We start from the raw sequence: 15883 nt of genomic DNA, 5'->3' as shown, positions 1-15883 counted from the left end.
TATTGGTAATTCTCTAATTTCCATAAAGAAGTCCTGTGCATTGATTTGCAACACTGTCCTCCGACCTAAGAAAATAGACTTTATTCATCTCAATCAGGGAAACTTAAATGTTTCATGTTTTAGGTCTTATTGCAAAATAGCACCACATTCAGGACCCTTATTTGGTGTATTTCATTTTAATGTTGTTCAATTATTCAATCTTAATTGCTCATATTTTGCAGAAATAACTCTGGCACAGAGGTCAAACTCCTGCCCAGTCTAACAGGTCAGCCTGGAAACTGTTAAGAAATGATCCAAACTGTGTGCACTAGGCTTCGGGTACATGATATTTTAACATGTGATTCTACAGATCTGGAATCTCGTATGTCCACACTTGGCCTTTCCCATTTCTCCAATTCATCTCCTTACAGATTGTGGCTTTTATCTTGATTAGGGCTGCAACTGATGATTATTTTCATTACCATGTAATCTGTCTGATATATTTTTTTAAATTAAACATCTAGTCTATTAAATGTCAGATAAAAATGCTTTCTCAGAGCCCAAGGTGACAACTTCAAATAGCTTGTTCAACCAACACCAGAGACCGTAAAGGTATTTAATTTACAGTATTTTTTTCCTTCATAGACAAGTTAATCAATTATCAAAATAATCGGTGATTAATTTCAATTGAATTACTCATTTAAGCACTAATACAGACTGCAAAAATTGTGAGCACAATACCACTTAAAAATGGTGTTAAAAAAATCAGATAAAAATTTATTAGGAATATTTTTTTCTCCATTTATACTTAGGAAGCATAAAAATGAATGAATGAGTTAAAAGAAAAGAAATATGTAGCCTATGCAAGAAAAGGCATAAATAACTCCATTAACAACACATGAATAGATAATTTTCACATGGTCATTTTAATAACCTTTGTCAAATGACAGTCCTGTATACACTGTACATTAAGATACCTCTGTCATTGTGTTAGAAGGGAATCAATGACCGTCTTTATGGTTAGATCAGAGGTCATGAAGGTTGACCAGCCAACTGCTGACTAAAGGAAGTCGACTTGAGTTGACCCACATACATTTTACCTCCTTCATACTAAAAAACAGTCTGTGGGTTAGCCTCCTCACACGTCATGTGTTCAGCGCTCACATACTACTGAAACATGGGGCAGTTTTGCAGCGCCTCAGTGGCAGAGCTATACTGGAGGACGTTGTCATAGAAACGGGAGAGCTCCTCTCGCATGTCCTTGGCACCCCTCCCTCCTGAGCCCCGGTACTTCATGGAAAGCAGCTTGGAGCACAGGTAGTGGAGCCACAGCACATTGGTATGGGGGTGGAACTCACTCCAGTTGTTTCTGATACAGACGAAAAGAGCAGCAGAGGGATCAACGAATCGTGACACAGTTATACTGACAAGTTGGTTTAATACTGTAAATTAGAAGGATTATCCAGGAATGCGAATAAGCATATTTCCCAAAATGTCAAACTATTTCTTTAAGACATATCACGATGGCCTCTCAAAAGAAATATCAGTGTCAAATGGCATTTTCTGGATGAGAACAAATCCCATCATACAAACCACAGATCCATCTTATCAATGTGTATAATAAGAAAATCCATAAGAAGTCTAGTGGGTCTGTTATCCCTCTTGTTATGTGTGTTTAATCGGATAAAGTTCTTTTTACATGCGTATGATTAACCTGCTCTGTGAGACGCCTTAACAGCACAGAGACACTCCCGCTCAATGTCACAGTGGGTGTTTCTGAATTAGTCACTGACACATAAATACACTGACCCATTCTCCTGTCTCATCAGTCTGTAGATATCAAACTGGTAATCTCCCTGGCCCATGAAAAGCTCCTCGTCCTTCGAGATGTCACAGGACACTGTCAGATCATCTGGAGATAACAAAACATATGCTCAGTTTTCATTATTTAAAACAGTGATATGCACACCAATCAGCCACAACATTAAAGCCACCTGCCTAATTTTGTGTGGGTCCCCCTTGTGCTTCCAAAACAGCTTTAATATGTTGGGGCATGGACACCACAAGACCTCTGAAGGTCTCCTGTGGTATCAGGCACCGAGACATGAGCATCAGATCCTTTAAGTCCTGTAAGTTGCAAGGTGGGGGCCTCCATGGATCAGACCTTTTCCAGCACATCCCACAGATGTTCGATCGGATTGAAGTCTGGGGAATTTGGAGGCCATGTCAACACCTTAAACTCTTTGTCTTGTTCCTCAAAAAACAAATTCCGAACAAATTTTGCAATGTGGCAGGGCGCATTATACTGCTAAAGGGGCCACTGCCATCAGGGAATAGCGTTGTCAGGAAGGGATGTACTTGGCCTGCAACAGTGTTTAGGTAGTTAGCACCTGTCAAAGTAAAATCCACATGAATGACAGGACACAATGTTACCGAGCAGAACATTGCTCAGAACATCACACTGCCTCCGCTGACGTGCCTTCTTCCCATAAGTGCATCCTGGTGCCGTTTCTTCCCCAGGTAAATGACCCTCCACATGATGTAAAAGAAAACATGATTCATCAGACCAGGACACCTTCATCCATTGCTCCATAGTCCAGTTCCGATGCTCGTGTGCCCATTGTAGGCGCTTTCAGCGGTGGACAGGGGTCCGCTTGGGTACTCTGACCAATCTGCAGCTACACAGCCCCATTTGCAGCAAGTTGTGATACACAGTGTGTTCTGACAAATTTCTATCACAGCCAGCATTAACTTGTAATTTGTCCTACAGTAGCTCTTCTGTGGAATTGGACCACATGGGCCAGCCTTTGCCCTCCACGTGCACCAGTGAGTCTTGGGTGCCCATGAACCTGTCACCAGATCACTGGTTGTCCTTCCATGGACCACTTTTGGTAGGTACTGACCACTGCATACCAGGAACACCCCACAAGACCTGCCGTTTCGAACATGCTCTGACCCAGTCGTCTAGCCATCACAATTTGGCCCATGTCGAAGTCGCTCAGATCCTTACCCTTGCCCATTTTTCTTGCTTCCCACACATCAACTTCAAGAACTGACTGTTCACTTGCTGTCTAATATATCCTACCCCTTGAGGGGTGCCATTGTAACAAGATAATCAATGTTATTCACTTCACCTGTCAGTGGTTTTAACATTTTTGCTGATGGGTGTATTTGTGCATAAAACAAGCCTTTCAAAATATGAATGTGAGTAGAAACTAGAGAGTGGAAAAATATCTGACCGATTTCTAATCTGGAGAGAGAGTAGTCAATGATGCGGACCAGCACCCCTTTGGTTTCCAGAGAGTGGGCTGTTCCATTCAGGAGAAAGCTCCCCGTCTTCTGCTTGGTTGTTTTGACCAGCACATTGCCCCAGTGGAGGTCCCTGCAGTAAACAGCACAGGGGGATAAAGGTCTAGTTACAAGACACCAACAAATCATCCATCACACTGACACACACACACACACACACACACACACACAAAACATGCGTCACTGAGTTGGCTTACACCACATGTTAGATATTAAAGGCCACATTTCACACCTGCTGTGGCAGCTGGACGTTAAGTTGATCAAATTTAATCTGTACAACTAAAGTAAAGTTTCACAGTATTTTTTGTTGTGCTATCTGGTTGTATATTGTAAAACACATTTATTCAAAATATCAATGTTATGGAAGCTGTTTGTATGTGTATTTATTCAATGATAATACAATGTTGTGGTTATGCTCTCATGCCATAGACTATGCCTGTATGCCTTGATCCACGTCCGCTCTTGGCTTTTCCTTGGTGTGTACAAGACTGGATGCATGCATACTATCACAGCGGCTGGAGTGTGTGTGTGTGTGTGTGTGTGTTCTACCTGTGTTCAAAGTGTAGCTCCTGCTCAGCAACAGCCAAGGCAGCAGTAACCTGATGAAGGATGCTCTTCGCCACCCCCAAAGACGCCAGCTTGATGAAGAAGAAAGACTTGAATTAAAGACTCAATTCGCAACTCCATACAGCAATCACACATTTTATACGTTTAGAAAATACATGTTTCAATGTTTTTTTTTTCCATTAATACATTGCATTTGCAAAAGCTAAGCTTAGCCTCTTCTTTCAGCATTATCTCCAGCATACATATTTAAGGTCTAGCTGACATTAGGTTGTAATGACTCAATTTAAGACACTACTATTTTTATGCATGCAGTCTCTCCATTAATGTTTGAACACATTTTTACAGATACTGTGGAAATTTAATGAGCTAACTCTAGTGAACTGAGAGTAGAGTGTAGAGTGTAATGCTTCTTTTTGAGGACTACTTGAAATTCTACAATTAAAAAAAGAGAGGGAGAGAGAGAGAGAGAGAGATGTTTTGAGCAGTCAATGACATGACTGAGGAATGCTTAACATCACTGCAAAACACTGCATAGCACAAGGGTGAAGTATTAAGCAGCTGTCATTGTGATGTGGTGTGCTTACCGTTCCACTGCTGTTCTCTAGATCGATGCCTCCAAACTCAAACTCCAGAATTATGAATAACTGATCCTTTTCAAAGAAATCTGTGCCAAGAGGGACAGTGAGATCCAGAGAAACAGACAAACAAATATCCTGGTTCGACAAAGTATTGCTGAGTTTTATCAGTCACTGCAACCTCAAAGACATGCTGTGTAAATGTAGTGTGAAACAAAAGTTAATATGCTTTTGTCTCACTGACCTGGTCTGTCATTCTCGGAGCCTTTCTGTTGGTCGAATGTGTCCCAAGCATTCAGGAAATCTGGAGGGTAACAGCCTCGAACGCAATGGAGACTGTGAGGGAAAAACACATCAAGTCACACTGACACTCAAAACTGCTGAGACACTAACAGACAAAAAGACAAAAGGATCAGAGATAGTGCTTACTCATTTAGTCCAATAAAGCTGTGAGTCTGGTTTTGTTGCTTCTTTTTCAGGCTGCTCAGCTCCCTGGCAGGAGAAGAAGAAAAAAAAAAAAAAAAAACCCACCCACACAGCTGTTTCATTAGCACTGCCCAGGTATGACTAACAATGAAACTTTCAGACCTTATGAAAAGGACTACACCTTTGCCGTCACAACCTCTTTCATGCACGTATGCTAGTGGCAGGCTATGTTATGGTTTCCCGGCAAGCGGTGTGATGTGCAGTGTTACTGTGTACCCAGCGTACCACTTACTTTGAGATAATAATCTCATGGAGAATCTCTCCAAAGGTCTTCTGGTCTTCTCCATTCACCTTCTCACTGCCCTCTACTGGAATTATCTGTCAAGACAAGAACCACTGTTTCACTGCAGAATACATACATATATTTGCATTGAACATCTATGACATTTTTTCTTATTGATAAAAAACGATGTGTTTTCTTGGCATTTGACCGGCCTAAAGAAAACTCTATATAGCATTGTTTTGCTATGGTATTATTTTCAATTTAACATAACATTCCTGAGTGTGGAGATTCACTCTTGAAAACACATATTCAAACTCAAGGTACACTTACTAGTTTCTGCCCTCCCCAGGGCTTTCAACTTTATCCCACAGCCTTCTTCAGCAAATTAAACTTGCTCAGGCAACATCACATGATGTTAACTACAACCACTTGTTATCACATGACCAAAATTCCATAATTAGGTCAAGTGAGGACGCCTGTGCAAGTTTCATTCATTGGTGAAGGCAATGGAGTATGATCAAAAGCTCTAGAAGAAGCTAGCAAGTGGAACTAGAATATTCTAACACAAACAAAGTGGGTTATGTCGGTTGTATGTACAACTATCTAAAAAGTATAACAACGGTAATTTTGTGATGCAACATGGGTTATATCATATACCATAAATACACAAACACACGTACTTTGAGAGCAACAGTGTCTCCTGAGGCACCGGTGGTGGAGAAGACCTCCCCGAAGGTCCCCTCCCCAATCTTAACACACCGTTTCATACGGTGAGGGAGAATGCACTCCTCCCAGGGCAGAGGGCGTTGCTGGCCACACTCAGCATACACCTTTTTTGCATCCGACAGATCTGCTTCCTCACATTCAACCTGTAACATAACACAGGAGGCAGGAGATGACCCACATCCAAGGGCAGGGGATGTGTAATAACTCATTCACGGTCACAATGTAGAAAGTAAGTGGTACAAATTTGTAAATTATGTTCTCTGTGTTAGGTCTTTGTTAAATATTGGACATATTTCAGACACATTTTTCAGTGGTCTGTCTGATGCGACAGATGTGTTTCCATTTTAACCAGTCTGTAATGGCTTGTGCTTCAGCTGGGGATTTACAGGTGTAACTGTACTCCAAGGTATCTTTTCAGGCTTCAAGTCATACATCCACTCAATTGTGCACAACGACTGTATTGGACTGTGAGATGTGCCAGAACAGTCCTGAGTGAACAGCAGTATTGTGACTCTACAAATCCAGAGCAGACATGGACTGCTGGCTGCTATTGTTCCACCTTCTCTGCACGACCAGTGTACACAAGGTGTTAGGCCAAATGCGTACTATAGATCATGACAGTTCCTCATCATCAGGTTTGATTAGGCAACAATGTGCCCAATCCAGCCTCCAAAATTCATCATCACAGTTCAATTAACACCTCTCTAAAACAGTTTCAATAAAGAATTAACATTGTAACCTTGATGAAGGGAGGAACTACTCCAAGACTGTTGTATTAGACTCCATTAGTTTTAGCTAGGTTTACTTAATAAACTGCCAACTGATTGTATCTCTTATGACTTCTTCATAGTTGCAGATGTGTACTGTGTGTTGTACCAGAGAATCATGGTACAGCTGTGACTGGAGTTGTTTGGGGAGCAGCATCCGCAAGGGTGTGGCAAAGAGATCCTGGCTGATGTCTGCCAAAGCTGTTCTCCCAGGAGAGCCTGACAGATGTAAACTCCTTGGAGTGAGTAGCACTAATGAGATGGAAAGACAGAAAAGAGACAGAGAAATTAAAAAATGAAAGGCAAGATGGAACTTAAGGACACAGTTATTGAAGTGGCGGCTTTCAATTAATTTAAAAATGTTAACAGTCCTGAACAACTGAGGGACAAATTACTTGGTGGTGAGTGTGTGTATTACACATGCCTTTGCGATGAACAGAGAGGGCGGCCTTCAGTCGGCTCCAGGTTTGTGTGTTTGGTGTGAAGTCAGCCAACAGAGACGAGAGGTTGAGTGGACTCGCTCTCACCGGGGTAGAGAAAGTCATAGTTGTTCCAAGCTCCTACAGAAAGGATTAAACCATTAAAACCTAATTACAGTTGAGTGGGAAACAATACCCACTTTAAACAAAAATCAGTTTGTGTGTAGTGTCTAAGTTGCCACAAAAACAAACAAAATATTTTCCCCACTAACCTTTTGTGATACCTCTCCATGCAGGTAATTTGGGGTTTTAACATTTTGTTTGGGATGCTCACAGCTATTAAAAAAACACTTAAAAAAAAAAAAAAAGACAAAAGACAAAATCGACAAGGTGCATTTCAACATACTATCCCAGTACTGAGGATATAATTGTAGACTTCACTGTAAACAGTTTTCAACCACAAACTTATTTCCACTAAGGATTTAAAAAAAAAATCACAAGGTCAATGGTAAGAATGCTTTCATGAACAAAAATAATAGTAACCAGGACACCGCATCTGGAAAAACATGTTTTCGGCTTTTGAGTGTTTCCGGTGTTATTTTTCAGTGCTTTGAGCACCACATTCCATTCACTACCATTATGGGGCAGCGACATGAATCTTAGAAGTGGATATCTCAAACATTTAGCAAATAAAACCGTAACTACTTGCAAGTGTAGATTGCAGTTAAGATTAAAGTGAAATTTGTTTTGTTTTGTCATTTGTGTGAACAAAACCTTCACTAGAACGTGACTTGAATACGGCATCATGCAGCATCACTGATAATCTCTCTATGTGTATAGTATATACACCACAGAGAATGGATAGACACCAAGTTCGTCTCAGATAATAATAAATATTTGACAACCATGTGATGTTTGAGCATGAAGCCTTTTCATGTGTCATGAAAAATGAAGAAAGCTACAAGAAGAAAAAACATCCCCAGTTAGTGATACATTTTTGAAAGTGTTGCTAAATGTCCTCTTTACCAGGAATATGTATTAAAATATCACTGCTTGAAAATATTTTAGAAAATTCATGTTTAGTAGAGACTCTGCTGATGAATTGTGATTTCAGGTACTGAAAAATTCGAGTGCCGGACACCTGCCCGACTGACGTGTGCATTTTGCCTTGACAACCAATCAGGGTGCTCTGCCCTAGGCACCAGGGGAAAAAAATACGGTGGTTAATTTTCTTTCATTAAACTGAAATGTTCATCAATACTTCTGACAGCCAAAAACTGAGGCTTCACGTTGCTTATTTTGGCTGACAATGGCTAGCCAATAATCAAAACTGTCAGTTAATGTACTTGTCAATTCAATAAATGGACATAATGTTTCAGTGCAGTGCTGTGTCTTTGCAGATGTTGTCCTCACCCTTGGCTGTTTGCGTTGCGTGGAGATCAGCTCATTGATGCTGCAGTCCACAGCCTTGACACCGCCTGCCCACTTGTGCGTGCTGGTGCTGCCTTTGTTTTTCCAGCGACTCACGCTCAGACCACTCACACATGCTTTCCTGGTCGTCCCAGGCTGGTCTGTAGATCTGCTCGTCCTTTTCCGTTCTTTAGGAGCCAGAGACATCTTTTTTCTTTTGGGCAGAATGCCACAGTCTGAGGCAATCTTGTTTTCAGAACTAGCTGAGCTCCTCTTTTTCAAATTGACTTTCACATGAGTGTCTTCATCACAGAGATTAGTGTCACTCTCAGACTGGTGATTATTCTTTATCTGTTCATCACTGGCTGAGTCTGACGCGACTGTGGGTGATTTAAGCTTTTTGTCTTTAAGCTGCAGAATTTCTTTCAACTGTGATAAAGTTGCTCTCTTTATCTCGACAGTGAGTTTGTCAGATAGACATTTCTCTTTCAGCATCGTTGTGAGCAGCGCTGCCGGTTCATCCGTCTCTGGATCACTGCACTGTGTCTGGGCAACTGGACAGATGATGTTTATTGACTGTCTAACAGACGCCACCTTTTCTGCAGGGGTGGTTTCACCTGAACATGTGAGGTCTTCTGGGTCATCAATGTTGTGTGTGCGGTCATTTTCAGACATGTTTGCATCTGGATTAACAAACCTATCGTCACAAGTCAAACATGTCTCCTTCTGCTTTGTGAACCCTTTGAGTTGCTGAACAGTCAGTTGTGCCAATGTTTTGAGCTGAATGGTGCATTTCTTAGCAAGACATTTTTCCTTTACTGCTACAGCCTTTTCTTCAGTAAACCGTGTTTGCACAGGGCTGTTGGCTGGTAATTGTCTGCCCATAATAAATTCAACGCTGCTCTCCGTGTGGTGGGTAGATTCATCATAAAGTACTGATGCCGATGAGTATTCAGCTGTCTGCTTACAGTCAACTGATGGTGAAATGTCAGTCACTGAAGCTGCCTGTTCTGGAGACTCAAAACTATTTGGTGACTGTAAATAATCTCTGATTTTATTGTTTGTCACAGATAAATTAAGATTAGTTGATGCACCTGAAGACTGCAAAAGGTCAGTAGCTTGACTGCTGTCCACAGACAGTGGATGCTCATTTGTTTGCTGGCTGTAAACTGAGCTTGAATGTTCCAAACAGGATGAGTATGTCGTTTGACTACAAAGCTGAGTCACAGTGAGGTTGTGTAATCTCTCCAGCTGCACTGTACAGAGCTCGGTCAAACATTTCTCTTTCAGTGCTTCTATCAGCCACTCTAACCCTCCAGCTGCTGACACAAAATTACTGCTGCTTTCACTGTCTGTAGAGAGCAGACTTAGACTTGGTAAGTCCCCGCCATTTGTGGTCTTTGAGTCTTCGCTGTGGCTTTTGGCGTCCTCACTACAGCTGCTTCTCTTGTTTGTGCTCTTGGGCTCCATAAATAAATCACCAGAAGGTTCTTCGCAGTGACGCAGGTCTGGTTCTTGTTCACCAAGGCTTGACGGCAGCTTCTCCTCATTGTGGCACCCAGTGGGTGGTGCAAAATTTGGTGAGAAGACAGGCTGCCCTGGTGAATCCCGATCTACTTGAAATGGGCTCAGGACACCTATACAGCTTACTGAGATGGATGGAGGGGTGGAGGACTTATCATTAAGGGGAAAGAGTTTAAGGTGTGGACGTTTGCTGAAGGAGCCTGCTGAGGGTGTAGAGCAAAAGATGGGTTTCCTGGGGCAGGGCCCGAGGCTTTGTTCTGCCGACTCGTTGAGGGATATCTCTCGGAGGGGATTGGTGGCAAAGCTCAAAGTCCCTGCAGCATTCACTGAGTTCTCCGCACTCGACACCAAAAATGCTGGAGGGACCCTCCTCCTCCTGGAAGGCTGAAGAATACCACTGGAACAAAAGGCTCTGGAAGCAAAGTCATCTGAAGAGTTGAGAATACTGACTAATGCTTTAGGGAGTTTGGGTTTGGCGGCAGCCTGACGTCTGCGACGGGTTACAAAGCGGCCCACAGAAGGAGGATGAACACTACGGGGGGGGGGGGGCAGAGGAGAAAGGGAGATAAAGGTTAGAGCAATTACTAGGGACATTTTGGCTGAATCCAAACGTCCACACTGCAGACTGAAGTCTCGCAATCTTCACCTCATATGTTTCAGTGGAGGTAAACTGAAATTTCTGACCCTGTAACTCATTTCAAAGTATTTTTCTGAATGGTTATTAACAGTATTGATATTGAAAACTTATGCATGATATTTTTAGGTCTGCAACATGACATCGTAACCATAACAGAATGCACAGTAGAAATGTCCCTTTACATGAGCTGCTAAACACAATATTATATAAACATTAACCCCTCACTGCGGTTAAGTCCAGACACTCCGATTCAGCCTTGGCAGACAGTCTTCAGCTATCTCAAAGGAACACTAACAACCTGACTGGATGACTACTTACTTAGGGTCTCTCTTCATTTGAACAGAATTTTTGTGACATTTTGGAGGAGACGTTGAGTCGTCCTCACTCTCACTGATCATTGGAACCTGCTGGCCCTTCCGCCTCATCACAACTCCTGGAGCAGACAGGAGCCGGCTTTTTCTGTTCACACGCAGAGACAAAAAAATCACTTCATAAATACATTAACAGACACTAAAATTACTTCTAAAAGAGGGTGATTCCAGGCAAGCATGCAGTTTTAAGTTCATAAGCCCAAGTATGAAAATCCGGCCACATAAAGAACATAATTCACAACAGTTACTGAAGATATACATCCAAGGCCAGGGCAATAATAAAAACCCATCATTTATCAGTTTGAAGTGGAATTTTATCATGATATATAACCACATTATATTGTTGTTTTGAAAATTTGGTCGTCTAAATTAATTTTTTTTTTTTTTTTTAAAACATGACCCTAACTTCTATAATGTGAAGATGTGATGCTTTTCTCTATGTTATATCATAACTTTGAAAATTTCTGGGTTTGTGGATTGCTGGCCAGACAAAATGATCTTGATTGAAGACATAATTTTGGGCTCTGGGAACTATTGATGGGTATTTGTCATCATGTTTGACATTTGATATTGATTTAAAATAGCAGCCCTAAATCTGATATTGCAAATTGCAACATTCACATTGAAAGGTGGGTATTGTAGGACCTGATGAAAACAGCCAGATCTGCTCAAACACATAAATCCTCTTTTATTACAAGTAATGTTAAATGTCTGCTTACAGACACTGTAACAACATACAGACAACTAAGACAACATAAAAAAGCAAAATAGAGTCACAAAACTTTGCACATGCTGACAAACTTTTGATTTAGCATAATGTGTTGAGACCTGGTTGTCTTGCTCTGCTGTGTGAGCTGAGAGGGTTTGCTGACGTTCTCCTCATCACTGCTGTTCTCTGTCAGCCATAACACAGCTTTTCTCTCGGCAGGACGGACTGCTCTACCACTGCAAACACTAGTCTTCTTCCCTCTAATAATAAAGAAAAGATTAAAACCAACAGATGAACAGGTTAAAAGACTGAGAGTGAGCAAGTGGTCTGGGGAAAAAAATTATAAGACATTAAATAGTGCAAAGAACCTCAACCTCCATCCTGAGATGGACAAAATATACAAAACTCCAATTAGTAACGCAACTTAAAAGTGTTTCCTTTAAGTAGTTGTCTGTCGTGTTTAGAATCTATCTGATTAATTATTAACTGTAATTATATTATATTATTACATAAATGCACATTGGTGAAGTAATGAAATCGCTCAAAATTGCCAGCTGCGTGTTTGTTCACAGACCTTGCTGTCTTGCTCTGCTGTGCAGGCTGAGGAGAGGGGATGACGACGTTCTCCTCATTGCTCTTCTCTGTCATACATAGCATGGCTTTTTTCTTGGCAGGACGGGCCGCTCTACGGCTGGCAACACTAGTTCTCCTCTCTCTATGATATGAAAAACAGATGAAGATGTAAAGAGCAGCGAAGATATGATATTGAACATGAGAGCAAGAAGGTCAGCAAAAACATTAAATGATTATTTTACTGGAATGGCTGTCTTGTTTCTGTTAGTAGGTAAACTGTTTTAAACTAATTTCTGTAAGATTAAATATTCTATGTCCATAGGGTGGCATTGTTTTTGTGTGGTATTGAAGTAGAATCCAACCAAAAACCAACCAATTTTTTAGACAGATACAGATAGATTTATTCATTTTGACAGTAGAAGAAAATTAGATAATATGTCAGTCACTAGTTGTTTTCTTAATATAATGCTGAGGGTCTATATAAAAATGGCTGTAATTTCTAAACAGTTAATGTGATATTTTTGTTAAACCCCTTGAAATAAAGCTGAAAGTCTACACTTCAATCACATCTCTACACAACAGTCTTGCAATAAATCCTATCTTCATGAAAGTTACAATGTTCAGCTTTTGTTGAAACTGTTTTAGAGAGGTGTTGATTTAACCGTATGATCATTTTGGAGGCTGTAGTTTGTGGTGCTGTTTAGAACCCCGTAAAATACTTGGTCCCACCCATGGGACGCTTTGGCCTTGGTATGAGTCAGATGTTATTTAAGAAAATTTTATGGAGTTAACTGCATTGCATTATACATAGAGGTGTTTCTGTTATTTAGCCTACCCTCACTGACATTAATTCGGGGCAAAAAAAAAAAACAACAACAACAACACAGGCACATTGTATACAGTTTGATCTGTGATAGGCTAAAACCTGACTAAAATGTTGTAGTGAACAAATTCATTCATCCCTGTTTGGACTTGTTCTGTCTTTCATGAAATTATTTGTTCCCTTTTATGCACTGAATGTATCTTGGCTTACATTTCCTACATTTGGAAATGCAAAACTCTTAATGCTAAACTTTATTCCAATAATTACCTTTGCCACGAATTGCCATGTAGAGTTCCCCTAAAATCTAAGTAACTGCAAAAACCTTACAGAAAAATAAGGTTAAATACAAAAGTGGAGACACAAATAATAACAGGACAGCGCATTCCTTGGAGGAATGACAGCCAGGCTGATAGGACTCTTTATCATCTCTCGACTTGAACATACCTTATCCTCGCAGGTTTTGCGGGCTCAAAGACGGAGACGTCAGCGTCTGATGAGAGGGTGCTATCGAAGGCCTGCTTGCGGTTTTCCGGAGAAATCCAGGCGGACAGCTTTCGCCTCTGCTTACCGTATGTCTTCAGAATCAACGGCTTCACTGGCTTCATGTTTGAAATGACAACTATAACCCTGCTAATGTGCTTAACCTGTGTTGAAAGTGTTCAAAAACATTTAGCGTTACTAACCCAGAGGAGACCTGTGCTATAGCTATGCTAACGTTAACTTAACTGTGCCGATAAAACTGTATCAGCGCCTCAAGTCATTAACGAGGAGCAACTTAACTCATTGTAACTCCATCTAACTAAATAGCTGTTTCAGCGAGTCTCCATCACTGATGGCATTATATATTATTTTTTTTGTGTCTTCTCCATTATTTTCCAGTTTGAATCTGCCGTACCCGCTTCTTGTTCAAACTGCTGGACACCGATGATTGGTCAACAACCGGTGATGATGAAAACACAGCGCCACCTGGCGGTTTGGAGTAATTACCCCTTGATCCATTTAAATTGCACCTTAAAGATCAAACGGCTGCAGAAATACTTGGAATCATTATGGAATTAAATACGACACAATATATTCGAAAGGTTTGATGGCCTAAAGTTTCTGATGGGATGTAACTACAGTACTGCGAGACTACCAACAAAACATTCTATCAGAAGGCTTTATTTATCCTGGAAATTTTGCTTTGTTCACAATATGTCACCACATAAGGATATTATCTGGAACAACAGTAATATTATTGTCAATAATAGGAGTATGTATAAACAGATTTCCTAGGAGTTAAGTATTTTCCAATTAAAAGACAAATAATATGTCTTAAAAATATTAACATACAAGAGCCCAATTTAAAAATTGTTTATTTCACCTAAAAGAAATTGTTCTCGTAATTCATAGTTGGATCAAATAAATTGGCGCAAAGTATGGTTGTGCCCATTAAAATTCTGGATCTCAAATAAGATTAGAGAAATATACTTTAAGATCCTATATAATATTTACCCTTGTAACACAATAATTTCCAAATTCACTAAAAGAGATGAACTAGGCATGTTTTGTACGAATTGAATTGATTAACTCGAACTGCTGAAGCCTCATATATAAGGTTCAGATAAATCAAGAGTGGACATCCTAGCCGAAGCAACTACGCTGGACCACTACTCAGTTACGCACATCCAGGACTTTTCCACACACCTGGATGGAAAAGTAATTTTATTCCAAAGTGGACTTAGTCTGTGGGTACCATCAGGTGCAATCTGGATGTCCCCAAGATGGTGGTCATCACCCGAAATTGGCAGTTGAAGTTCCAGCACATGCAGTTCGGCCTTGAGAACGCTGCACAGACATTCAAGCACCTCATGGACTCAGTGCTATGGGACCTGCCTTTCATCTTCATCTATCTAGAGATGACATCCTTGTCACCAGCACCTCCAAAGCGGAACACTTGTCACAAGTCTGGACTCTTTTCAAGCAGCTTAGCCAGCACGGGCTGATTTTCAGCCCAGCCAAGTGCCAGTTTGAGCTGACCACCATCAACTTCCTCGGACACTGACTTACCAAAGACGGGGCAGTTCCCCTCCCATTGAAGGTCGACGCCATCATGAACCTCCCCCACCCACTCACAGTCAAGTCCCTGCAGGAGTTTCTCGGCATGATGAACTTTTACCACTGCTTTAGCTGCGGAGCTGGTCAACTCATGTGGCCCCTGTATGTGGTCCTGAAAGAGAAGGCCCCAAAACACACAGTGGACAGGAGAGGGACAAGGTGTTTATGGATGCTAAGACTGCTCTGGCTAGCATAACTATGCTGGTGCACCCGTCACCCAAGGGTCCAATCACCATCATCATGGATGCTTCGGACTATCCCGTTGCAGCAGTGCACGAGCAGTGGTTGAGCGATGCCTGGCAGCTACTCACTTTCTTCAGCCGACAGTTACGTCCCTGCAAATGGAAGTACAGCAACTTCAACTGGGAGCTCCTCAGCCTCTACCTTGCCGTTCGACACGTACATTCCCTGGCATGCCTGTTCACGGCGTTTGTGGACCACAAGCTTCTGACATTCCCCACATCCAGGGTGGTCTACTTGCCTGCAGCGACAGCTCTCCTACAACTCAGAGTTCACCACGGACATACAGCATGTTGGTGACAAGACCAACCTCGTCAGTGACTGCTTCTCCAAGGCCATCGCAGGGACCATCCACCTTGGACTTGACTATGCCTGCATTTCATCTGACCAGGCTGCTGACCCGGACGTGCAAGCTTTCAGGATGGGTGTCACAGGGCTGTATTTAGGG

At 41.5% G+C, this 15883-nt stretch overlaps 1 protein-coding gene across 1 annotated transcript; it reads right to left on the bottom strand.

The window, feature by feature from the left end:
• Positions 1-886: 886 nt before the first annotated feature.
• haspin (histone H3 associated protein kinase) lies at positions 887-14109 on the bottom strand. The gene is made up of 17 exons (XM_040146702.1): positions 13994-14109; positions 13543-13742; positions 12277-12417; positions 11822-11962; positions 10941-11081; positions 8465-10517; positions 7057-7192; positions 6742-6884; positions 5820-6008; positions 5149-5234; positions 4860-4922; positions 4675-4766; positions 4440-4519; positions 3838-3926; positions 3219-3361; positions 1789-1891; positions 887-1348 (listed from the first exon to the last, which is right to left on the bottom strand). Exons 2-17 carry the CDS (start codon positions 13701-13703, stop codon positions 1147-1149), a joined length of 3963 nt encoding a protein of 1320 aa, XP_040002636.1. The 5' UTR covers positions 13704-13742; positions 13994-14109; the 3' UTR covers positions 887-1146.
• Between the last annotated feature and the right edge of the window lie 1774 nt (positions 14110-15883).

This window comes from Xiphias gladius, chromosome 15 (assembly GCF_016859285.1).
Source record: "Xiphias gladius isolate SHS-SW01 ecotype Sanya breed wild chromosome 15, ASM1685928v1, whole genome shotgun sequence".
NCBI classification, from domain to species: Eukaryota; Metazoa; Chordata; class Actinopteri; order Istiophoriformes; family Xiphiidae; genus Xiphias; species Xiphias gladius.
Note: the sequence above shows the minus strand (reverse complement) of the source record. Positions and strands in the feature narration are given on the sequence as shown.